At 45.8% G+C, this 26,162-nt stretch overlaps 1 protein-coding gene across 2 annotated transcripts in view; it reads right to left on the bottom strand.

Annotated features, from left to right (window-relative positions):
• Window positions 1-26,162, bottom strand: part of ALS2CL (ALS2 C-terminal like) — a 76,343-nt gene that overhangs the window by 12,265 nt on the left and 37,916 nt on the right. For both annotated transcript variants that reach the window (XM_060280995.2, XM_060280996.2), the window contains exons 7-18: window positions 24,151-24,270; window positions 21,266-21,333; window positions 20,235-20,301; window positions 18,247-18,443; window positions 15,907-15,972; window positions 14,373-14,471; window positions 12,947-13,108; window positions 10,537-10,648; window positions 9,412-9,489; window positions 6,999-7,126; window positions 5,172-5,345; window positions 3,288-3,375 (exon numbers count right to left, since the gene is read on the bottom strand). In XM_060280995.2, coding sequence (XP_060136978.2) covers window positions 3,288-3,375; window positions 5,172-5,345; window positions 6,999-7,126; window positions 9,412-9,489; window positions 10,537-10,648; window positions 12,947-13,108; window positions 14,373-14,471; window positions 15,907-15,972; window positions 18,247-18,443; window positions 20,235-20,301; window positions 21,266-21,333; window positions 24,151-24,270 — 1,359 coding nt within the window. The remainder of the gene's footprint in view (window positions 1-3,287; window positions 3,376-5,171; window positions 5,346-6,998; window positions 7,127-9,411; window positions 9,490-10,536; window positions 10,649-12,946; window positions 13,109-14,372; window positions 14,472-15,906; window positions 15,973-18,246; window positions 18,444-20,234; window positions 20,302-21,265; window positions 21,334-24,150; window positions 24,271-26,162) is intronic.

Genomic DNA, 26,162 nt, shown 5'->3' on the forward strand with positions numbered 1-26,162 from the left:
ACAGGTACACAGGCGCTGCTACGTCAAGGCCGCTGTTGAAGGGTCGGAAAGGAATTTCCCTGCATTGGCAGGTTTCGCCTTTCCCATAGCAATACGTCACAACTTTGGGGGTTTCAGGCCTTGGGCGGAATTCTTTGGCGATTTTCCTAGAGGGAGGGGCGTGAGGCGGAGACCTCACCCCCTTTGCGGCAACAAGGGGACCATGCCAATAGGCGCCATCACTTCCCCCTTCCAGCGGCGGCGAATAGGGGGCGGGCTCTCTCTGCTTGAACATATGCTCTCCAGAGCCAGCCCCAACCCCCATACATGTGGATAACCCCGAAGTCTCCCAGAACCCCGGCTGGCGACTGGGAAGGATAACGCCCAATGCCTGAGCCAAGGTCTCCCTACATCTGAATCTTAATAAAGTTGTGGCCAATTTGAATCCCCATAGCACGTTGTTATGCGTCCTTATTCCGCTCAGCGGGTCGCCGGGAGGTTGGGAGGACTCCGCCTGTCCACGCAAAGATGTTTAAGACAACATATGTTTTAAAAAATTGGAAGCCTTTTTATTAGGTATTATAGCAGGGGCCCCAAACTAAGGCCCGGGGTCTGGATGCGGCCCAATCACCTTCTAAATCCGGCCTGCGGACAGTCCGGGAATCAGCGTGTTTTTCCATGAGTAGAATGTGTCCTTTTATTTAAAAGGGTTATTTGTGGGGCATAGGAATTGCTTCATATTTCCCCCCAAAATATAGTCTGGCCCCCCACAAGGTCTGAGGGACAGTGGACCGGCCCCCTGCTGAAAAAGTTTGCTGACCCCTGTATTATAGGACAGGATTTTCCAAAAGACTGGAAGAAGTTATTCATGCACACTACAGCAGTGGCTAGGGTCTTGTTAGCCCCAAAATGGAAAGATGAAAAGACACTGAGGATAGAAGAGTGGCAAGCAAAATTTATGGACTATACCGAAATGGCGAAGCTTATGGGAAAACTTACAGATAAGGACAATAGAGACTTAAGATTGGTAACCATTTATGTTGTACATACAAACATTTGGTAAAGAAGTGGACTCACGAGCAGGGTTCGAGCAAACACTTACAATTAAGAAAACAAGTGTAAAAGTTAAGGAGCAATAACTGGGAAAATAACAAAGTGTAAGATGTAATTTGGAAAGATTTGGTATAAAAATGTTAAGAATATAAGAAAATTAAGTTAAAAGATTTCAAACTCAAGGTAAAATAAAATAAGCAGAAGAAGCAAATATTTAAAGAACCAGAAGATGAAGTTGAGGGAAGTCAAGGGGATATTCAGATTAATATATTTCTTCTTCAGTTGATGGCGATTATGTTGAATATAAAATTGTGAAACCAATTAAAAAGAAAGATAGATTCAAGGCAAGACTCCAGAGCTGTGCTGAAACTGTGTTAAGACTACATCCAAAGAAACACAAGAAAACCGATTGGCATTTTGTTCCGATTCAGCAGTAAAGAGCGGGTTTTCCCAGGGGAAGCAGTGGGACAAAACACAAAAGAAATCACGAGACAAACGGAAGTTTGTGGGTGAGGCCTCATTCTCAGCCTAACCAACCTCGCAGGGTTGTTGTGGGGGTTAAATGAGGATGGGGTGGACCATGCAAGCCACACTGAACTCCATGGAGAAAACCATGTGTTTATTTATAAATGCAATAAACAAAAAAACAAACAAGCAAACAAACAAACAAACAAACATCAGAGAAGGGGAATACAGAGCTGAGAAACAGCCACTGGGGCGAAGGGCAAAGACTCACAAAACAGAGTGCAATAAAACTGCCCTTTTCTTCAATCACAGAGTTGGAAATGGAGTCTCTTATGAGGATCACACTTGCAACCTTGGTGTCAGGGCTGTCTTTACCCGGGGGTGCAGGGCACCTAAGCGCCGAATTCTGGGGTGGCGGCAGGTACACCCCCCCTGAAGCCGCCTAAGCATATTGTATTGAGCTGCTATGCGGCAGTGGGGTCAGCGGAGAGACAGACAGAAAGAGAACGTGTCTATCTAGCGACGGGAGTGCGCACAGGCTCCGAAAGAAGAACTCGTATACACACGCTCGCAAGGGCCCTCCCAGCTCCTCTAGAAATAAGGTTGCTCCCACAATGAATTATGGTGCTGGAGGAGACTCTTGAGAGTCCCATGGACTGCAAGAAGATCAAACCTATCCATTCTGAAAGAAATCAGCCCTGAGTGCGCCCTGGAAGGACAGATCGTGAAGCTGAGGCTCCAATACTTTGGCCACCTCATGAGAAGAGAAGAATCCTTGGAAAAGACCCTGATGTTGGGAAAGATGGAGGGCACTAGGAGAAGGGGACGACAGAGGACAAGATGGTTGGACAGTGTTCTCGAAGCTACGAACATGAGTTTGACCAAACTGCGGGAGGCAGTGCAAGACAGGAGTGCCTGGCGTGCTATGGTCCATGGGGTCACAAAGAGTCGGACACGACTAAACGACTAAACAACAACAACACAATGAGAGGCTAGCTGAGATGGCTCTCCCACGCATGCCCACAATGCCCACCCAATTCATCTTTCAGACACCTCCGTAAGCGCATACAGTACACATGGAGTCTTTGCACCACCTCCCAATGTGTTCTTTGTCTTCTTTAGAAAAGCCGGTTTAAAACAAAACACACACACACACACACACACAAAACACTCCTTTTGGAGCCACGCAGGTGTGAGTGCTATTTATCAAATGATAATAGTGACATTAAAAAGGTAAAGGACCCCTGGCAGTTAAGTCCAGTCGCGAACGACTCTGGGGGTTGCAGCGCTCATCTCGCTTTACTGGCCGAGGGAGCCGGCGTTTGTCTGCAGGCAGTTTTTCCGGGTCATGTGGCCAGCAGGACTAAGCAGCTTCTGGCGAACCAGAGCAGTGCATGGAAACGCCGTTTACCTTCCTGCCAGAGTGGTACCTATATATCTACTTGCACTTTGACGTGCTTTCGAACTGCTAGGTGGGCAGGAGCAGGGACCGAGCAACGGGAGCTCACCCTGACGCGGGCATTCGAACCGCCGGCCTTCCGATCGGCAAGCCCAAGAGGCTCAGGGGTTTACACCACAGCGCCACCCGCGTCCCCAATAGTGACATAAGGCGAAATGAAAGTTAATTTGGGGGCGCTGGACGGATCTTTGCACCCTGGCGGTGCATAGGCTAAAGACAGCCCTGCTTGGCATTATCAGGATCACATCTAACCCCCCTAGCTATTACGTAAACAGTAGCTCCAGCAAAGCTGGAACAGCAGAGAAACCTCAGGGAGCGTGGAACAAGTTACCTGGTGAAGGTATTCTTGCAGGTCCTCCTCCTGGTGTTCAATTAGTTCTTCAAGGTAGTCCACTTTCCTGGGAGCCTCTTCAGTCCCTCTGAGAGGACAAAGATTAACATAGTGCAGTAGTCCATCACCATCAAAACGTCTCCTGACATGATTTGCCTCCAGTTTATTATTATTATTATTATTATTATTATTATTATTATTATTTGATTTGGTTTTTCAGATTAAAGTTTTACAGCCACATATCCAACATCTATATATATAAAAATGTAAAAATCGTGAAACTGCGTTTTCCACTTTTCTCCGTAACCGCTTGACCGATCGTCCTGAAATTTTGACACAACAATCCAGACCACTCCCTGAGCGTTGTTGGGGACAAAAATCCCTCAAATCACACACCTAGGCAGGTATAGACCTGGTTTTCCACCAAGTCAAACAGCGCCCTCAAGTGGCGTAATACCCTCCTCCACTCCTCCCTTCCTGTGAAATCTAAGCCACACCCACAAACGGAATGACATCATAAACCAAGCAACTGAAACCACCAAGGCGGCCATTATCAGACCCTTAGGCCCCCACCAAATAACCAACATTGCCAAGTGGAGGTAGGGGCCTGTCTGGAGGGGATGCGGGGGGGGGGGGAATAGGGAGCAGGGATACGTAATGGGTCAGAACAGGGTGGGGGGAGACACAGGGATGAAACCTGCCCTCTCCACAGTATCTCGCCTCGACTCAGGGGGACTCTGAGGCTCAGGGGGATCTGAAGGGGGGCTATTACCCTCCATTTCACAGACTAACGCACAGCAACGCGTGCAGGGCCAGCTAGTACAACATAAAAAACAAGATTCCAAGGAATTTCCGGGACTTCCCTCCTCAGCAGAAGTTTTATCATTAAGATAGCTTGCTAGGTTATCCTTAACAAATCCCTCATTTTTGTGCAGTGCACTGCTCTGCTGCTGTTAACAATCAGCTGTAAATTGGTATTTGTGACTTCAAAATCGAGTAGCTCAGAGTATGCAGAAATGGCAAAAGTTACCGGAAGAATAATAAATCAAAAAGAGATGCTTTTTAAATTTAGAATGGGGAAGATTTAAGGACTGCTTGAAGAACCATTGCAAACAGCTTAAAACACTAGCAGGATTGAATTAAAAACGAGCCAGGAAACAATTTAAATTGAGTATATAGGATAAACAACAAATGGATTTAAATTGGATATGCAGTGATAAAAGATATAACATGAGCAACCACAGAAAAAGGTGTGTGTGTGTGTGTGTGTGTGTGTGTGTGTGTGTGATTATTAATGTTTGGTAATTTAAATTGGATGAGTAAATTTGTACTGTTTATAAATGAGAAAATGAGAAATAAAATAAATAAGAATCTAGTAGCCTAAAGAGGAATTTGCTGGAAAGGCAAATTAGGTATTATAATAATAATAATAATAATAATAATAATAATAATAATAATAATTTATACCCCACCCATTTATACTGGCTGCCCTAAAGAGAGCTGCCCTCAGATGTCTTTTAAAAGTCAGAGAGTTGTTTATTTCCTTGACATCTGATAGGAGGGCGTTCCACAGGGTGGGCGCCACCACCGAGAAGGCCTTCTGCCTGGTTCCCTGTAACTTGGCTTCTTGCAGGGAGGGAACCAGCAGAAGATCCTTGGAGCTGGACCTTAGTGTCTGGGCTGAACGATGGGGGTGGAGACGCTCCTTCAGATATACTGGACCGAGGCCATTTAGGGCTTTCAAGGTCAGCACCAACACTCTGAATTGTGCTCAGAAAGGTACTGGGAGCCAATGCAGGTCTTTCAGGACTGGGCTTATATGGTCTTGGCTCCCTTTTCAAATGTGACCCGCATTCAGGTTTCGCCCCAACCCCTTCTCCTCACCTGTGGCAGAAGAGGTACTCCTGGGACTTCCGCAGCTCTTTGCTCGTCTGAACGTGGAAGCCCATGAAAGCTTCCTCTGTTTCCCCTTGACCGCCTGAGTGGATGAACTCCAGGAAGGGGCTGTAGAGGCCTTCCCATCTTTTCTCTACCGGGAATACTTCCTGACCCAGCTGGCTGGACAAGGAGAGAAAGGTTCCTCAGGGCAAGAGCCATAGAATCAGGGTTGTAGGGTCGGAAGGGACACCCGGGGTCATCTAGTCCAACCCTCTGCAATGCGTTCAAATTCACACAAACCCCTGCCTTCCCATCCCTTGACGGCTGCAGAGTAACGGAGGCAGCATCCCTGTGTCAATGAGCCAAGAGAGGAAGCGTGGTGCAGTGGTTAGAGCAGCTTCTCTCAGACGTTCTTGAGCTACAAGACCCGTCATCCCTGACCACTGGCCAAGCTGGCTGGGGGGGATGATAGGAGTTGTAGTCCAACGGCATCGAAGGTTGAGAAAGGCTGGATTACGGACCTGGGAGACCTGGGTTCGAATCTCCACTCCTGCCATCTGAAGCTCACCGGGCAACCTTGGGCCAGTCACTGCCCTCTCCCTGTCTACCTCTCAGGGTTGCTGTTGTCGTGAGGATTAAATGAGGAGGGAAAGGGTCGTGTGTGCCACTTTTAGGCTCCTTGGGGGGGGGGGGAGAGGTGGGATGTAAAGGCAAGAAATAAATTAAATTAAGAAGAGCACAGATCAAATTGCCACAAATGATCCTTCACCTCAGGCAACGCTTCTCCATTCCTACGTTCGTTGTCTTCTTTTAATTATATTTATTCCTTGCCTTTCCTCCAAAGAGCTCAAGGTGGCAGCACAGACTCTAAATGTGTTTGTATCATGGTAAAACAGTAACAAAATAATCGTAATAGCCATGGTTCCCACTCGCTTCCATTTTCACCCTCACAGAACAACCCTGTGAGGGAGGTTAGGCTAAGAGGGGATGGCTGGCCCAAGATTCGCCACCGATTAGCTGCAGTTCCTGCGTGGAAGGGGGTTGGACTGGATGACCTTTGGGGATCCCTCCTGACTCGACAAGCCTATGAAATGCAGGCAGAAAGTTGCCCCTGCTTTAGGCCAAAGCCTGGTCCCCTCAGTTTCATTTGGGGGAGCAGTTTTACTTAAGAGGTTAACCAAGCTCTCTTTTTATTATTCTATCTATCTATCTAGTTTTTATTAAATTTTCTGTTTTACAATTTAGAGTATTCATTTAAACAACCTTATAAAATCAATGACTTCCCTTCTTCCCTTTCCATGGTTCTTTTGCTGTGCATAAATCGCTGCAGATTTTACATAAACAAAACCATTCCATATTCCATTATTACTTCCATCAAAACCTATTTACACTGTTGAATTTATCTTAAGGCTGCCCACGTTTTCAAGCGTACAAAATTCCCTCCCCCCCCATATATTCAATAAACATTTTCCAATCTTCTCCAAACGTATGTTCTTCTTGTTATTCTATATGTTAAGTCTCCAAGCTGCGCTTATTCCGTGACCTTAGGTTGCCATTCTTCTTTGGTTGGGACCTCGCTCGTTTTCCATTTTTGGGCTCGGGCCGCAGTAGTGGCGTACATAAATATCCCTTTTTGACACCTGGGAATTTCCATCTGAATTATCCCCCCCTCCCCCCAAAAAAGGACTCTGGGTTTTTGGGGAAAGGTGCTTTTAAACATTATTTTCACTTCATTATAAATTATTTCCCAATACTCTTTTACCCTGTTACGAGTCTACCACATATGAAAGAACGTTCTTTCAGAGGTAGACCACAGTGTCGACTCCCACTTACAGTTTCTCTGTGGTGTCATCCTGCTGGTCGCCGGACGTGTCCAGGACTCCTTGAGTCTGCAGCCCGTGGGTCGATTTGCTGCTGAACGTGGCCTCCAGAGTGAATCCGTTTGGGAAGGTCAGCTTGCCCTAAAAATCATCCCCCAAAAGCCTGGGTTAAATTTTCATTCATTCGTTCGAAACCATTCGTACCCTGGATTGTATAGCGGCAGCAGAATTTCGGGGAGCCTTGCATCATTGACAGTCGGGTTAACCGACTGATAGCATTTCCTCTGGCAAATTGAGATTCCTGGTTTGCAGGGGGGATGGGAAAGCCTTATCTAAATCATCCCTATCGGGCCATGGTACACACAAACCCTAATATTCACCAATGCCCCCAATGTTCTCCAGGCAGTATACAGTGGTACCTCTGCTTGCGGACACAATCCATTCTGGGGTGCCGTTTGCACCCCAAAAAGTCTGCAACCAGAGCGGCGCTTCTGCTCACGTGCAAAGCGCGATAGAGCACTTCTGCACATGCGTGAAGTGCGCAGAATGCCTTTGTGCATGCTTGCGCAGCGAAACCCGGAAGTTAACACTTCTGGGTTTGCCGAATTCGCAAGTTGAAAAGACGCAACATAAGCTATGACTGTAACTCCAAGAGCAGGGGGTCAGCAAACTTTTTCAGCAGGGGGCCGGTGCACTGTCCCTCAGACCTTGTGGGGGGCCGGACTATATTTGTGGGAAGGGGGAATGAACAAATTCCTATGCCCCACAAATAACCCAGAGATGCCTTTTAAAGAAAAGCACGCATTCTACTCATGTAAAAACACGCTGATTCCCGGACTGTCCGCGGGTCGGATTGAGAAGGCGATTGGGCTGGATTCAGCCCCCGGGCCTTAGTTTGGGGCCCCTACTATAATACCTAACAAAAAGGCTTCCCATGAAGCTTACATACTCAAAGGAAGTGACACAGCACTAAAGGGGGAAAGGGTTGAGGAGGGAAAAGGAAAAAGATGTAAACACAAAGTTCTTGATGTTACAAGGTTCTCATGATGACCAGAGAGCAATGCCGGATTAACGTACAAGCTAAACAAGCTATAGCTTAGGGCCCCACTCTCTTGGGGCCCCTCCAAAAAATTAAAGAAAACAACAACTGGATGTACATTTCCAAAATATACGATAATAAACAAATAAAATGGCTTGAGATAACTATTAGGTCCATAAATTTCCATATAGCATATATTCAACACAAAAAGCAGTGACAATTTGTTGTTGACAAAGGACAGCTGGACATAGAAAGGGTCCCATTATCTTTAGTAGCTCAGGGCCTCATCAAACCAGGACCAAGAACCAGGCAGAGGGCCTTCTTGGTAGTGGCACCCGCCCTGTGGAACCCCCTCCCACCAGATGTCAAAGAGAAAAACAAGTACCAGATTTTTTAGAAGACATCTGAAGGCAGCCCTGTTTGGGGAAGCTTTTAATGTTTAATAAATTATTGTATTTTAATATTTCTGTTGGAAGCCGCCCAGAGTGGCTGGGGAAACCCAGCCAGATGGGTGGGGTATAAAAAAGTTAGAATCATAGAATCATAGAATTGTAGAGTTGGAAGAGACCACAAGGGCCATCCAGTCCAACCCCCTGCCAAGCAGGAAACACCATCAAAGCATTCTTGACATATGCCTCTCAAGCCTCTGCTTAAAGACCTCCAAAGAAGGAGACTCCACCATACTTCTTGGCAGCTAATTCCACTGCCAAACAGCTCTTACTGTCAGGAAGTTCTTCCTAATGTTTAGGTGGAATCTTCTTTCTTGAAGTTTGAATCATTGCTCCGTGTCTGCTTCTCTGGAGCAGCAGAAAACAACCTTTCTCCCTCCTCTATAGGACATCCTTTTATATATTTGAACATGGCTATCATATCACCCCTTAAACCTCTCTTCTCCAGGCTAAACATACCCAGCTCCCTAAGCCGTTCCTCATAAGGCATCGTTTCCAGGCCTTTGACCATTTTGGTTGCCCTCCTCTGGACACGTTCCAGCTCGTCAGTATCCTCCTTGAACTGTGGTGCCCAGAAGTGGACACAGTACTCCAGGTGAGGTCTGACCAGAGCAGAATACAATGGTACTATTACTTCCCTTGATCTAGATGCTATACGCCTATTGATGCAGCCCAGAATTGCATTGGCTTTTTTAGCTGCTGCATCACACTGCTGACTCATGTCAAGTTTGTGGTCTACCAAGACTCCTAGATCCTTTTCACCAAGTTGTTGTTGTTGTTAACCTAAATACGGCCCTGCCAGAGAGCAGGGCGGCATCTTCAAAGCATGGCTTTAGGAATATATTCCAAACAACAAACTCTTTCCCGACCCAAATGTGGTCACATTCAAGCTCAGTTCTCAGCTTTTAAACCCAGAGCAATCGAAGCCCACAACTTACTTTGCCGACGAAAGTCAAGTCTCTGGTGAAGTTTCCCACGAAGATTGAGTCGTCTTCCAGGAGGAGGGTCCCAGATCCCTGCAGATCGTAGGAGAGAGGGGGAGGTAAATTAGCAAAACATGCCTCATAACTGTGGAAGGTGGGATTATACTCCTATTGCTATACTCCTATTGATGCAGCCCAGAATTGCATTGGCTTTTTTAGCTGCTGTATCACACTGTTGACTCATGTCAAGTTTGTGGTCTGCCAAGACTCCTGAATCCTTTTCACATTTACTGCTCTCAAGCCAGGTGTCACCCATCCTGCATTCGTGCCTTTCATATTTTTTTTTTGCCCAAGTGTAGTACTTTACATTTCTCCTTGTTAAAATTCATCTTGTTTGCTTTGGCCCAGTTGTCTAATCTGTTAAGGTCATTTTGAAGTGTGAGCCTGTCCTCTGGGGTGTTAGCCACCCCTCCCAATTTGGTGTCATATAATGAATTGAAAAATATGTTTACAATAACATTTGTAAAAAACAACAACAACCAAAAACCCAGAAGCTTTTCTTTTGGGAATTATAGGGACAGAACTACCCAAACTGTATGGAAAATTATTTATGTATGTGACTACAGCGGCAAGAATGTTACTCGCCCAAAAATGGAAAGAAGAAGAAGTCCCAGCAGCAGAAGAACGGATACAAACACTCATGGAATAAGCAGAAATGGCGAAACTTACCAGAAAAAGAAGAAATCAAGATAACAAACTTTTTTATATATAAAAGAATGGAAATGGTTTACTGAATATTTACAAATAAACCGGAAACGGATAAGAACATTGGCAGGATTCTTGTATTAACCTGCAGTTTTATAAAAGCGTATATATTTAAAGTAGATGAATATATGAGCAAATTCAGTTAATTTGGATATGCAGAAACTATGAAAAATGAATTTAAGGAACCGCAGAAAGAGGCGGAAGGAAGTCAAGTTTTGAAATGTCAAAATGACTGTAAAATTATTAAAAATGTATAAAATTAAAAATCATAAACAAAATTTTTAATATATATATTTTTAAAAGAAATCGCTTGATGAAGGTTACCTGACAAACATGCATAAGAGTTCAAACATTTTATTTCACAATGATCCTTACCACCATTTTATCCATGTGGAAAGTTCTCTGGTAGCAGACGCCTGACTGCATGACCACAAGCCCCGGTCCATGTCTCTGGTCTTCCTGCCACATCCCAATGTACCTCTCCCCTCTGAAATATAACGAGAGAGAGGAATCACAGAATTGTAGAGTTGGAAGGGGCCCCCAAGGCTCATCTAGTCTGCCCCTGCCAGCATATCAGGATGAAAGCTGGATAAATCATTCCAAGCAGATTCTCTTTCTGAAAATCTCATTACAGTGGTACCTTCGTTCCCAAACTTAATCCGTTCTGGAAGTCTGTTCCAAAACCAAAGTGTTCTAAAAGGTGCGCTTTCCCATAGAAAGTACAGTCATACCTCGGTTTAAGTACGCCTCGGTTTGAGTACTTTCAGTTTAAGTACTCCGCGGACCTGTCTGGGACGGATTAATCCACTTTCCATTACTTTCAATGGGAAAGTTTGCTTCAGATTAAGTACGCTTCAGTTTAAGTACAGTGGAACCTCGGTTTATGAACACCTCGGTTTACGAATTTTCGGTTTACGAACGCTGCGGACCCATCTGGAACGGATTAATTCACTTTCCATTACTTTCAATGGGAAAGTTCGCTTCAGTTTATGAACAGACTTCTGGAACCAATTACACCCATGCTTCGGGTTAAGTACGCTTCAGGTTGAGTACTCCGCGGACTGTCTGGAACAGATTAATCCACTTTCCATTACTTTCAATGGGAAAGTTCACTTCAGGTTAAGTACGCTTCAGTTTAAGTACTCCGCGGACCGTCTGGAACAGATTAATCCACTTTCCATTACTTTCAATGGGAAAGTTCGCTTCAGGTTAAGTATGCTTCAGGTTAAGTACAGTACAGACTTCCGGAACCAGTTGTGTTTGTAAACCGAGGTACCACTGTAATGCAAAAGGGATCAATCCATTCCAGACTTTAAAAAACAACCCCTAAAACAGCAATTTAACATGAATTTTACTATCTAACGAGACCATTGATCCATAAAATGAAAGCAATAATCAATGTACTGTACTATAAAATAAATAAGACAGTATGTAGATGATTTTTTAAAAAAATTACGTGCACTGATGATAGTCATTGTTTGGATTGGGGGGGGCGTGTTATCCATTTCTGCAGCCACACAATCAATCAATCAATCAGTAGCTGAACTGGGTTCCACACAGTCACAAAAACAAGCCACAAAAACGAAGTCACAAGCCACAGTCACAAAAATGAAGACACAAGCCCCAGTGACAAGTCGGTCCCATAAAACGAAGAACAAGTCACAGTAAAAAAATATATGAAAAAAGGCACACACACAAAAACGCAAAAATAAAATGAAATGCAAAAACGAAAGCTCCAAATATCACCTCGGTGTTGCGTGGGTGCTTGGGACTCAGCAGCCGACAGACTCAACAGGAAGCCTCTGATTAGCAGCCGGGGTGTGTGTGTGCTCAATTTAAAAACGGAACACACTCAACAGAAAGCGAAACATGTTTAGCTTCCAAGGCAGACCCTCCAGAGGTTTGGGGCTACAATTCCCATCATCCCTAGCTAACAGGACCAGTGGCCAGGGATGATGGGAATTGTAGTCCCAAACATCTGGAGGGCCGGAGTTTGCCTATGCCTGTTCCAAGGCAAAGTTCACAAACCGGAACACCTACTTCTGGGTTTGCAGCATTCTGTTTCCAAATTGTTCATAAACTAAGCTGTTCTAAAACCAAGGTTGTAGCAGTGATTTTAGATTGATGCTGGCAAACCACATCAGATAAAAGCTAGCTATCAAAACCCTCAGCTATCAACACAACGTACAGTGCTGGCAAACCTTCCTGTACGTCAGTATGCACAAACACGCATCCACTAGTTGGGTCAGGGGGACATTAGAGGGCAGCAGGTCACTACTGGGCTGGCCAGAGTTGGGAGGATCCTGATGGAACCGGTTAGAGCAGGTTAGAACAGGGGAGGCTGGTCCAAGCCTGAAGGGTCAGACCCAGGTTAGGAAGAAGACAATGGGAAAATGGCAGAGTGGTGGAAAAACCCCAAGAGTCACAAGATTGAGAGGAGGGGGATGTTTAAGGAGTAGGCATGTGACAGGGCGAGGTCTGAGTATGTGAGGACCAGGCACTTCCTCTATGGTGGAGTTTTGGGGTGTTGGCAGGATGTGACCTATGCAAGGACACCACCTCTTTTGGAGTTGACCACTTGTCATTGGATGAAGGATGCACCTCTAGTTAATCATTGACAGTTCTGAAACTTTACAATAAAAGGGGGTGCCTGCTTTCATTCTGGGCGACCTTCCGATCCACATTCTGTCTCCTGCTGTGTTCTTTATCCCGTGCTCCCCACACAAGGTACCACTGTACATCAGGTGGCTTAAAGAAAAACGCTCCAAACTTATGGGTGATTTACCTCTCTTTGTCGTCCCAGACGCCATAGCCTTGTTTCTTGTCATTTTCCCAGTGCCCTGAGTACTTGAATGGCTGCTCAGCGTCCGAAGGGTTCTCCAAGATGCCAAACCCTTGGCGTACGTTGTCCTTGAAATACCCTTTGTAGACCATCTCGTCGCCATACCTGGGAAAAATGCACGCAACATCTATTTTAGAGGCAATTTTGCAACTCTTGCACTTTGGAACTCCCCGCCAATTGATTCTAGGCAGGCCCTAGAGTTCTGGTGCCTGCTAAAAGCTTAAGCAAGCCTACCCAGGCATTTAAACGTGACATGGATTTTAATGCGTAAATATCAATTCATAGTGTGTATTTTTTAAACTGCTGGTTTTATTTTGAAAAACTGGGGAGTCAACTCGTTCTTAACATTTGGTTCCACTGGTAACTTTCACGTATAGTTTATATAACCTGCTTAGGGATTGTGATGTTTATGCAGTATGGGTTGGAGGAAGGAGGGGCAGGATACATATGGGGTGGGGGTCACAGGAATGACCCACAGCAATGCGTGGCTGGGCCAGCTAGTGCAGTATAAAATCATGGAATTGTAAAGTTGGAAAGGGACCCAAGGGTCATCTAGTCCCACCCCGGCAATGCCTGGTAAACAGGGCCGGCGCGCTAATAAAGGCAAACTAGGCCACTGCCTAAAGCGTCGAAATTGAGGGGCGCTGTGCTGGCCAGTCAGCCCGCCCGCCACCACCCGTCACTGCCTGCAGTGCAGGGCCGTCCCTAGGCTCGGGCTGGGGGGCGCCAGGGCACCTGGCGAACAGGGGCACTGTGGGGAGGAGGACACGGGAGGCGATCCTCCTCTGAGGCCGCCGCTGTGCGCGCCCTCATGAGGCTGGCCTGGGCGGCAGACACTGTCTCCGTGCCGCTGCCGGTTCTTTCCTGCTCTCGGCCGCTTCTGGCCGCTTACTCCCGCTCGGCCCAGAGGCGCCCGCAGCTTCTGATTGGCTGCAGGAGCACCTCTGGGCCGAGCGGGAAGCGGCCGAGAGCAGGAAAGAAGCGGCGCCGGCAGCGGCACGGAGACAGTGTCTGCCGCCCAGGCCAGCCTCCAGAAGGCGCGCACAGCAATCAGAAGCTGCTGGCACCTCTGGGCCGAGCGGGAGGAAGCGGCGCCAGCAGCGGCACAGAGACAGCGTCCGCTGCCCAGGCCAGCAACATGGGCTCTGTGCCCCTTTTCATCCCTCCTGCCATTCACACTGGGGGGGGGGGGCGCCAGAAGGTGACCTCGCCTAGGGCGCCAAATACCCTAGCACCGGCCCTGCTGGTAAATATGAAATGTAGGGGGGGGGGAGAGACCCATAACTTAGCCTCCCTACAAACAGCCAATCCACTTGCAGGTGTGAGCATGGAGGAGGTGGAAACAACCTCTTTCGCAAGGCTTACTCACTCGCAAATCCCATAACCGCTCATCTTGCCTTCTCTCCAGTGACACTTGTAGCAGTCATAGCGGTCCTCAGAGGCGCGAGGGATGAGGCAGATGCCAAACCTGCAGCCAGGAACAAGATGATCATAGAACCACAGAACTGTACAGCCAGAAGGGACCCCCAAGGCTCATCTAGTCTAACCCCCTACAATGCAGGAATGACCAGCTCAAGAATCCCTGAGATATTTCCATGCCACCTCTATTTTAAAACCTCCAAGGAAGGAGAGTCCACCACATTTCAAAGGAGACCGTTCCACCCTGGTGTTTACTTGGTATCAGGGTGGATTAAAAAATCAATGATTTTTAAAATTTAAATTGGATTTTTTTTAAAAAAAAAAATTAAATCGGATTTTTAAAATAAAAGGCTTTCAGAGGAAAAATCTTTCTAAAGATTGCTTAAAAAACAACAACATTATAGTCCAAAGGCTATTAATCAGGAAATAAGGATTTGTTTTAAGTTTTTCATGTGTGCTAAAACTCAGTCTAAGTTTTTTTTAAAAAAATCATTTAACTACATCGGTTAACAAACATGGATAAATGTGCTAGAATGTTAATGTTTTAGTTAAATAAATTGTTTAAATTGTTATTAAGGAAATGATTGTTTTCCTCCTTCCAATAAAGTACAGCAGAAAAGTTCTCCAAATATAAACAATAACTTCATAATTGTGTGTCTATGTATTTCCGATAGTATAACCAAATCAGTAATTTTTGATGTAACTGTAAAAACTACTCTGGAAATTTATTCTTCCAAGAATGAAACCTTCATCTGTAAAATGAACCTTTCTGTAAAAAAGTGCTTGAAATCAAGTCTGACTGACTAGTGAATTAAATCAGGCATCCCCAAACGGCGGCCCTCCAGATGTTTTGGCCTACAACTCCAATGATCCCTAGCTAACAGGACCAGTGGTTGGGGAAGATGGGAATTGTAGTCCAAAACATCTGGAGGGCCGAAGTTTGGGGATGCCTGCTTTAGATAATTGAAGATTACAATCATATCCCACCCCCAACCTCTCCTTTCCAGGGCAAGCGTACCATATACACCCTCAACTGTTCTGCTTGGTCTCCAGACCCTTGATCATCATGGTTGCCCTCCTCTGCACACCTTCCAGCTTGTCAACATCCTTCTTAAATTGTGCTTCCCAGAACTGGACACAGGGCTCCAGGTGGGGTCCGATCGAGGCAGAATAGAGCAGTACCATTTATACACCTTCAAGAAGGACAGTGGTACCTCGGGTTAAGTATTTAATTGGTGTCAGGGCACCCCGAAAAGTACTTAATCCGAGCGGCGATAGCGCGTGTTGCTGAAGCACCGATAGAGCGCATCTGTGCATGCGCGCACTGCGGAACCCGGACGTAAACACTTCCAGGTCCGTGGAGTACTTAAACTGAAAGTACTCAAACTGAAGCGTACTTAACCCGAGGTATGACTGTACAATTCAGAGGGAACCAAAGCTCTTTCCCCTGCACACCTGACAGGTGAGCCTGGGAGCATCCTTACCCATGTTCCATGCCTTCCTGGAAATCCCCGACATAATTCCGACCATCTGGCCACGTCAGCGTCCCCCTGCAAAGCAGATAAACCCATTACGGCTCCCACCGGCACCGCAGCGCATGACAACTAAGCCAGGTCCATTTTCTAATTGTCCTTTTTTTTAAAAAACAAACTGCAATAGCAGCTGGTCTGGCCCAGAGGCTGACATCTGAAGGGCCATTCATGCTAAACAGAACTCAGATCCTCTCTCCTCTAAGGGCAGGATCTGTTGCCCCAGAGATTCATTGGGTAGGCAAACTAAGGCCCAGGGGACAGATCCGGCCCAATTGCCTTCTAAATCCGGCCCATGGACGGTCCGGAAATCGGAGTGTTTTTACATTTTATTTATTTATTTAAATATATTTTTATTGGTTTTATAGCGAATACAAAAAGGAAAAAGATACAAAATATAAAAAGACAAAGAAAAGAAAAGGAAAAAAAGGAAAAAACCATTTCTTTTACAATATCCAATATAATTCTTAATCTGTTGACTTCCTCCGTCCCCCCCTTCCACGCTTCTATTCATAACTAATACAGCACTCTCTACTTCTTAAATCTTATCTTTTTCTAAAATACTCATTATCACTGTAAACCACACATTCCCAATATTTCAGTATATCATTATAATCTTAAAATCTTAATATTTATTTTACATTTAAACTTATTCCCTTCTTATTATATCTAATTGCTTCTTCAACCTCTTTGTACTTCCACTTCCCTTATTGTCTATTTTTAATCTTATAGTTCTTTTCCAGATACGTTTTATTTATTTTTATTTATAAAATGTATTTATTTATAAGGCATATCTGGGTTATCTGTGGGGCCTGCCTGGTGTTTTCACATGAGTAGAATGTGAGCTTTTATTTAAAATGCATCTCTGGGTTATTTGTGGGGCATAGGAATTCGTTCATTTTCTTCTTCTTCAGAAGATAGTCCGCCGCCCCCCACAAGGTCTGAGGGACAGTGGACCGGCCCCCTGCTGAAAAAGTTTGCTGACCCCTGGCCCCAGAGCACCTGGCAACAGCAAAAAGCAACATCAACAAATACCCCACAACTCTACAAGGGATGCAGGGATCAAAGCAAAGCATTCACCTTCTGCTTGCCACCGGCTACAAATAACTCGGGACTCACAGCGGTGGAAGGAGCTGTTCCAGAGAAAATTGAATTTGATTCACTGCAAATTTGAGAGCCTACAAGTCAGGATTCTGATCGGCTTCTCTGCATATAAAGGTCAGAGGGTCAGTTGGGTGTGGGGCAGAAGAACAGCTGCCTTGAATGCAGAGTGTCAGTGGTTCATTCCCAGTAGCTGGGCTTGGAGAAGCACTCGCCCAGCCCGCCTGAATCAGTTGGTTCAGTGGTAGCGTTCTCACATGCCACGCAAAAGGCCTGGGTTCGATTCATGACCAATGCAACAATAACTGCACAAGAGCCAGTGTGGCGCTGTGACTAAGGATTTGGACTGTGATGTGGGAGACCAGGGTTCGAATCCCCACTCAGCCACAAAGCTCACACCAGGTGACCATGGGCCAGCCACTCACTCTCAGCCTAACCTACCTCGCAGGGTTGTTGTGAGGATATTATTATTATTATTATTATTATTATTATTATTATTATTATTTACTCATATCCCGCCCATCTGGCTGGGTTTCCCCAGCCACTCTGGGCGGCTTCCAACAAAATATTAAAAGACAATCAAATGGGGGAGAACGATGCACGCTGCCTCAAGCACCCTGGAGGGGAAAAGGTGATGTATAGATGCAATAAATGAACAAATTGTGGCAAGGCTGGTGACAGTCAGGCATAGGCAATGTCAAGCTGGTTAAACCAATGATCTAGGTGGCAGCTTCTTGTGTTCAGAGAACGGGCAAGGGCCATATCTCAATGGCAGAGCATCTCCAGGTAGGCCTGGGACAAAATCCCACCTGAAACCCCAGAGAATCATAAAATGACAGAATCGTAGAGTTGGAAGGGGCCCCGAGGGTCATCTAGCCCAACCCCTTGCAATGGGGCTCAGACCCACGATCCTGAGAATAAAGGGTTTCGTGCTCTCCTGACTGAGCTGTCAGTCTGCTGCCGGTCAGAGTAGACAATACTGAGCCAGAGGGAAGCCAAGGTTTGACTTGGTACAGGGAAGCAAGCTCTTCCTTGGAGCAGGGTCAGCAACTATCTGCCGGCAGGCCCAATTCCGCCCATTTAGCTGGCTTGTCTCTCTCCTCCAATTTTAAAAAATAAACAAAAGTGTGATATAAAATGGAAGCGGGGATCGGAGGGAGAGAGAGAGAACACAAACAGGCGCTATGGACTTACTTGCCGTGCGGTTTACACAGCCGCCACTCCCCCTCGTAGGTCGCGCCCTTGAACCTTCCTTCCTCCCGGAATGTGAAGCTGGAGAAGCGGCAGACGGGTGGGTCTCTCCCTCGACCGGCCTCGCCCCACAGAGGGAAGTCTCGCTTCCCACACAGAGCCTGGCGCACGGCCTGATTCAGCTTCCACTGCCACACGGCCTGCGAGAGAGAGAGGGAGAGAGCAGGGAGGACGAGGGGATTAAGCAAGCAAGCAGAGATGCAGGAGGAAGCAAAGTTTCCATCAACTCATGGCTGGAGGGCACACAAAAGAGCCCGCTTCAACTTCTCATTTTTCCAGTCTCGCATTCAGATCTCCGCAGCTCCATGCCTGTTTGCCTGTCAAAATGCACCCCTCAGTTTGCCCAATTGCCAAGGCAGACCCCTTGGTCTCATTATATAAAGGTACAGTGGTACCTCGCAAGACGAATGCCCTGCAAGATGAATTTTTCGCAAGACGAATGCGTCTTGCGATCTGATGGTGACTAGCAAGACGAATTCATTTTGCGAAAAATTCGTCTTGCGAATCCCAGTTTCCCAAAGGAATGCATTGAAATGGTTAAACCACTGAGCCTAGGGCTTGCTGATCAGAAGGTCAGCGGTTCGAATCCCTGTGACGGGGTGAGCTCCCGTTGCTTGGTCCCAGCTCCTGCCAACCTAGCAGTTCGAAAGCACGTCAAAAATGCAAGTAGATAAATTGGAACCGCTACAGTGGGAAGGTAAACGGCGTTTCCATGAGCTGCTCTGGTTTGCCAGAAGCGGCTTTGTCATGCTGGCCACATGACCTGGAAGCTATACGCCGGCTCCCTCGGCCAATAACGCGAGATGAGCGCGCAGCCCCAGAGTCGGTCACGACTGGACCTAATGGTCAGGGGTCCCTTTACCTTTACCTTTATGGGCAAAAAAAGAAATTTCAATGCATTCCTATGGGAAACCGCGATTCGCAAGATGAATTTTTTGCAAAATGAATTGACTCGTGAAACGAATTAAATTCATCTTGCGAGGCACCACTGTAAAGGTAAAGGACCCCTGGATGGTTAGGTCCAGTCAAAGGCGACTATGGGGTTGCAGCGCTCATCTCGCTTTCCGGTCGAGGGAGCCGGCGTTTGTCCACAGACAGCTTTCTGGGTCTGGTGGCCAGCAGGACTAAACCGCTTCTGGCACAACGGAACACCGTGACGGAAACCAGAGCGCACAGAAATGCCATTTACCTTCCCACCACAGTGATACCTATTCACCGTATCTACTTGCACTTTCGAACTGCTAGGTTGTCAGGAGCTGGGAAAGAGCAATGGGAGCTCACTCCATCACGGGGATTCGAACCGCCAACCTTCTGATCAGCAAGCCCAAGAGGCTCAGTGGTTTAGACCACAGCGCCACCCACGTCCCATGCATTTGTGTACACATTCCTTGGTAGGAGAACTGCATTGCCAGATTTGGAGAAGTGTGAATCTCAAAGGACGACTGTGCTTCAGTTCATGTAAAGGTAAAGGGACCCCTGACCATTAGGTCCAGTCGCGGACGACTCTGGGGTTGCGGTGCTCATCTCATTTTATTGGCCGAGGGAGCCAGCGTACAGCTTCCGGGTCATGTGGCCAGCATGACTAAGCCGCTTCTGGCGAACCAGAGCAGCACACGCCGTATACCTTCCCTCCGGAGCGGTACCTATTTATCTACTTGCACGTCATGCTTTTGAACTGTTGGCAGGAGCTGGGACCGAGCAATGGGAGCTCATCCCATCACGGGGATTCGAACCGCCGACCTTCTGACCGGCAAGCCCTAGGCTCTGCGGTTTAACCCACAACACCACCCGCGCCCCATCAGTTCATGTAATTAGGTGCAAATTAGGTCGGCTGTCCTTTAGCGCCAAATTTCTCCCTCGTATCCCAGACAGATCCAACTTTTAACCACCAGCATCTACCCCTGGGCAGGGAGTCCCACACAGCTACATACCCGTGACTCTGGTTCTTTGGCCAAGAGGAAGAACATGCCTTCTGGGGTGTTGATGCGGAGCGTGTGCCTTGAGAAACAGCAAGCAAAACAAAGAGCCGATTAGCAATCTTCATAAACCAGGAGGATAAACTTATCAGTCTTTCCAGGATCCGCTGCCACCCATTTTCAGGCAGTAGTGCTTGAATAAGAATTTTTCAGAGGGAGATTCCACCATAAAATTGCTCAATTGCAGATCAACCAGAAATTCAACTCTGCACATCCGGGTCCGAATAGAGACAAAGGTTTCTTTTCTCGCTACTTCAGGCAATTGTTCAATGTGGTATCACTGCTATTATAAACTGCCAAGGGGCTAATTTTGCACACAAAATAGGAAGGGGATGGAAGAAAGGCTTTCTCCCTCTCTCAAAGCAGTAGAACTCATGGTTATCCAATGAAGCTGAATGCCGAGAAATTTAGGACAGATCAAAGAAAGTCCTTCACACGGCACATAGTTAAGACTGTGGAACTCACTGCCACGGGAAGCAGCGACGGTCACTAATCTTGATGGCTTTAAAAGGGGGATGAGACCAATTCAGGGAGGAGTGGGCTATTGATGGCTGTGAAGCTTGTGTCAGGATAAAACTGGTTCAGTGTTTAAGGGACAACACAGATCTTGTTGCTTTTGCTGCAACAGATGCAACACAGCTTCCACTCTCTGGAATTTAGCAAAAGGTCTGTGATGCTCTCCTCCAATAACATCCTGTGGGGGCAAAGGTACCCCATTCTCTGCTGCAGCCAGGATCACTCAGGTAACTAAATCTAAACACTTCCGCACTGAGCTTTGGAAATAAACAATTTGCACCAGCAGAACCAGCCCACCTAGCCCAGCATCCTGATCTCACAGCGGCCAGCCAGATGCCTGTGGGAAGCCTGCAAGCAGGACATGAGTGCTAGAGCACCCTGCTCACCTGCGATTCCCGGCAACAGGAATTCAGAAGCATTGCTGCCTCTGAGATGGCAGAGCCATTGTGGCTCAGAGCAAGTCCACTTACTTTCCAGTTTCCTTGAAGGTCGCGTCCACCCAGGTGAGCTTCAGGTCAAAACTCTGGAAGGTGTTCCCCTATAAAATGTTGAAATAATTTTCATCGGGGGGGGGGCAGAATTAAGGACTTGCTCACAAATTTATTGACAAAACAAAAAGCCGTGACAATAGACAGTGAAAAATATTAAATATATTATAGCAACAGTGTAAGTAATAATAATAATAACAACAACAACAAAATATCTATGCAAATGCAATGGCCTGACATTCAGTGGTGCACAAACATTAGTAATCTCTGTCAGTTTACAGTGAAATAGTTCACTTGGGAATCATAAATGTTCCAGGTAAGTATAAAGTTGACATTCAATGGCATTGCATAGATATTTTGTTATTATTATTTACACTGTTGCTATGAAAGGTAAAGGGTAAAGGGACCCCTGACCATTAGGTCCAGTCGTGACTGACTCTGGGGTTGCGCGCTCATCTCACATTATTGGCCAAGGGAGCCGGCATATAGCTTCCAGGTCATGTGGTCAGCATGACAAAGCCGCTTCTGGCAAACCAGAGCAGCACACGGAAACGCCGTTTACCTTCCCGCTGTAGCGGTTCCTATTTATCTACTTGCATTTTTGACGTGCTTTCGAACTGTTAGGTTGGCAGGAGCTGGGGCCGAGCAATGGGAGCTCACCCCGTCACAGGGATTCGAACCGCCGACCTTCTGATCAGCAAGCCCTAGGCTCAGTGGTTTAACCCACAGTGTCACCTGGGTGCTATAATATATTTAATATTTTTCACTGTCTATTGTCCTGGCTTTTTGGTTTTTGTTTCGTGTTTGGTTATATTTTCCGTGATTGTCTGTTTGCTATTCACAAATTTATTGACAGCTGCGCAAATTATTATAGCTAGGAAGTGGAAGGGGCAAGCAGCATATACATAACTGTCAAGTTTTCCCTTTTCTCACGAGGAAGCCTATTTAGCATAAGGGAATTTCCCTTAAGAAAAGGGAGAACATGACAGCTATGAGTATATAAAATGGAAGAATGACATAAAGAGGTGTGGGAATATGGCTACTAATGATAAATTAACATGTGCCATTAAGAAATGATTTCGAGGAGATGATTTTGTAGAATTTGTACTGTTAAAACGGAAAGGGGTCAAACCATCGCAAGAAATGTTGAAATTTTGGGAGGTTGGATAGTTGCAATGGAATGGTCTCAGTGGTGGGGTGCACATTTTTATACTTATTCATGTATGATTATTACTTTGTCAAAAATATAAGGAAAGAAATAAATAATAGGGGGGGGAACACCGCAAGAGCAAAATTTTGCACAGGATTGGTCTCGGCGAGGCGAAGTGCCAAAGGGATTTAAAGCATCAGTTCTTCAACACGCCCTCACCAACTTCGAGGGCACTTTATAAATTTAATAAATAATAATAATGCAAGTCAAAGCTGATGTTGTGTGTTGAACCACATGTGATTTGTTCCAGGAGTTCTGCTAGCACCAGCTGGATACTCAAGATAACCTCACAATTGGTGGAACGGTCTCCCTCGGGAGGTGGTGAACTCTCGTTCCTTGGAGGTTTTTAAGCAGAAGATGGAGGACCCTCTATCAGGAATGCTTTTAAATTGAGATTCCTGCATTGCAGGGGGTTGGAGCAGGTGAACTCCCAACTCTATGAGAAAGTGTATGATTTCAGGATTCCACCCAGCTGCCCTGAAAATAGTACACCGGAACGCAGTGAATGCAAAATAAGAATCGCATTGACCAGGCAAAGGATGCGGAATCTTTGGCCCGGTAGAGGTTGCTGAACTATAACTCCCATCAGCACCAACGAACATGGTCAATGGCCAGGGATGGTGGGAGCTGTAGTTCGGGAACATCTGGAGGCCCAAAGATTCCCCACTAGGGTGATGACTTTTTCAATTTTTTCCCTCAAAAATTATTTCCTGTAGCACGAATGGATGAACTTTTACCTATTGATGACTAAAATGAGGTATATTCCATTGAAATATTTAAAAAGGTTACGCACAAACCGTTTTAAAAAAATTTGTATGCCGTTTTACCATTTCATAAAATTGTATCAACAATTCTATATATATTTCGTATCAAATTTGGACACAACACCACATTCCACAACGGGGAGTGTTCTTAGCAACATGGGCTATACAAATGTCACACCTGCGCAAGGTAAAAGCCCCTTTTGGGGACCTCAAAACTCAGCTAGCAGACCCTGCCAGGCATGCTGGGAAAAGAACCTACATGATAGGTAGCAAAACATCGCCCTCTAGCGGCGTCTATACTGTTACTGCAGCTAAAAAAAAGCTTCCTTGTGTGGTTGATGACCCTATATAATGTTGTATATATGAGACTCTAAAGCTAGGGTTCAATTTTATATCTGCTTACAGTGACTTCAAAAATGGTCCAAAAACTGATAAATAAAAAATTTTAAATCATTTTTTGCGTGAGGTTTTTTTAATCAAATCTCTTTGAAAGCAAGATTTTATCTAATCTTTAATGAAAGCTCATCAAATTATGATACAGGGAAATGAGGTTGTAAAAAAGTCATCGCCCTATTCCCCACGCCTGGGTTAGACCATCGTTCCCTCCATTTCCAACGTTCAAGTTGTGGGTGCGAATCCTTACAGAGAGGAAACAGCGCCACATAAGCACAGGAAGAATCTCACTCAGGTTTGGAGGAGGCTAAAAAGCTTTAAGGAGAGGGAGGGCACACCAAAACACTGGCTACGATCAGTGGCTTCAGAATTATGGCTGGGAGGGAATGGAAAAACAGGGAGGAGAAGGGAATGGGATGGAGCGGCTTGAATCCTGAACGGGGAACGCCCCACACGGCAGCAATTTTTGGCACAGGTCAAACTGCATTTGGACTCCTTACTTGAATCAGCACAAGGATGTCGTTGAAGAGCAGAACCCGGTCGGATCTTCCTGTGCTGGGAAAGATGGCAAGATTCTGGCTGTCTTCCAGCAGCCTCCTCTCAGGGACGCAAAGAACATCCTGGAATAACAGAGTTATTTCATCATTCCACAGTATACCTGAAGGAGCGTCTCCACCCCCATCGTCCAGCCTGGACATGGAGGTCCAGCTCCGAGGGCCTTCTGGTGGTCCTCTCATTGCGAGAATTTTCAGGGAACCAGGAAGTGGGCCTTCTCGGTAGTGGCGCCCGCCCTGTGGAACACCCTCCCGTCAGGTGTCAAAAGTGCAGAACTTGTGGAAGACATGTAAAATAGTAAATGAATTCTGGGAAATGATATAAAATGAATTGAAAAAAATGTTTTAAAAACTTTTTTAAAAAAACAAAACAAAAAAACCCCGGAAGCTTTCTTGCTAGGAATAATAGGAGACAAAATACCAAAGGATTTAAAATGACTGTTTATGTACGCGACAACAGCCACAATAATGCTTCTTGCCCAGAAGTGGAAGGAAGAAAAAGTCCCAACCAAAAAAATGTGGATAACCAAAAAGATGACAGTGAAGATGAAGCACCAAGATGAGGAAAAATTAAATAAAGAGTGGGGAAAATTTATAGAATACCTTAAAGACCACTGTAGGTATTTAAAAATGTTAGCAGGATAGCAGGATTGTTATAACACTTATAATAAGATTAAAGTTAAAAAAAGAATATAAAATGAATGAGAAAAATGTAATTAGATGTAAGAAAAAGAATAGGAAAAATTGGAAATCAGGAGTGGGTGGGGGGAAATCCGGGGATTCGAGTAATCTCAGATGTGTAAAAATGGAAAATGATTTAAATGTATAAGAAAGTTGTTTAAAAAATGAAAATAAAACTAACGGTCCAACTCAACATAACATCAAAACATGTTGATGGGATAGCACGAGACTCTTAATCTCAGGGTCGTGGGTTCGAGCCCCATATTGGGCAAAATATTCCTTCATGGCAGGGGGTTCAGCTAGATAACCCTCGTGTCCAATTCTATGATCCTGTGTTTAGCCAAGGCAGTGCAGGATTTGCGTATAAGCTAAACAAGCTATAGCTTAGGGACCCAGTCTCTTGCCCCCCCCCCCAAAAAAAATTAAAGGAAGAAAAAACTGGATGTACATTTCCAAAATATAAGATACAAAACAAATAAAATAATACCTACATATAGCAACAGTGTTTTGTGTTGTATAGGCTCCTATGATGTAAGTCATGGGCCCCGCCTGCTAGCCTGCTCCCTAAAATATCACTGGTTTGCTCCTTTCTATATATAGGGTGCCTACATTCTGCATGGACTGGTTGCATGACAACATGTGCAAATGGCTTTAGATACCTATGAGGTCCATAAACTATTAGGTATAGTTAAAGCTATGGTTTTCCCAGTAGTGATGTATGGAAGTGAGAGCTGGACCATAAAGAAGGCTGATTGCCGAAAAATTGATGCTTTTGAATTATGGTGCTGGAGGAAACTCTGGAGAGTCCCATGGACTGCAAGAAGATCAAACCTATCCATTCTGAAGGAAATCAGCCCTGAGTGCTCACTGGAAGGACAGATCGTGAAGCTGAGGCTCCAATACTTTGGCCACCTCATGAGAAGAGAAGACTCCCTGGAAAAGACCCTGATGTTGGGGAAGATGGAGGGCACAAGGAGAAGGGGACGACAGAGGAAGAGATGGTTGGACAGTGTTCTCGAAGCTACGAACATGAGTCTGACCAAACTGCGGGAGGCAGTAGAAGACAGGAGTGCCTGGCATGCTCTGGTCCATGGGGTCACGAAGAGTTGGACATGACTAAACGACTAAACGACAACAGGTCCATAAATTACCATATAAGGTAAAGGCAAAGAGACCCCTGACCATTAGGTCCAGCCGTGACCGACTCTGGTGTTGTGGCACTCATCTCGCATTATTGGCCGAGGGAGCCGGTGTATAGCTTCCAGGTCATGTGGCCA

Source organism: Zootoca vivipara, chromosome 11 (assembly GCF_965207765.1).
Source record: "Zootoca vivipara chromosome 11, rZooViv2.hap1.1, whole genome shotgun sequence".
NCBI classification, from domain to species: domain Eukaryota; kingdom Metazoa; phylum Chordata; class Lepidosauria; order Squamata; family Lacertidae; genus Zootoca; species Zootoca vivipara.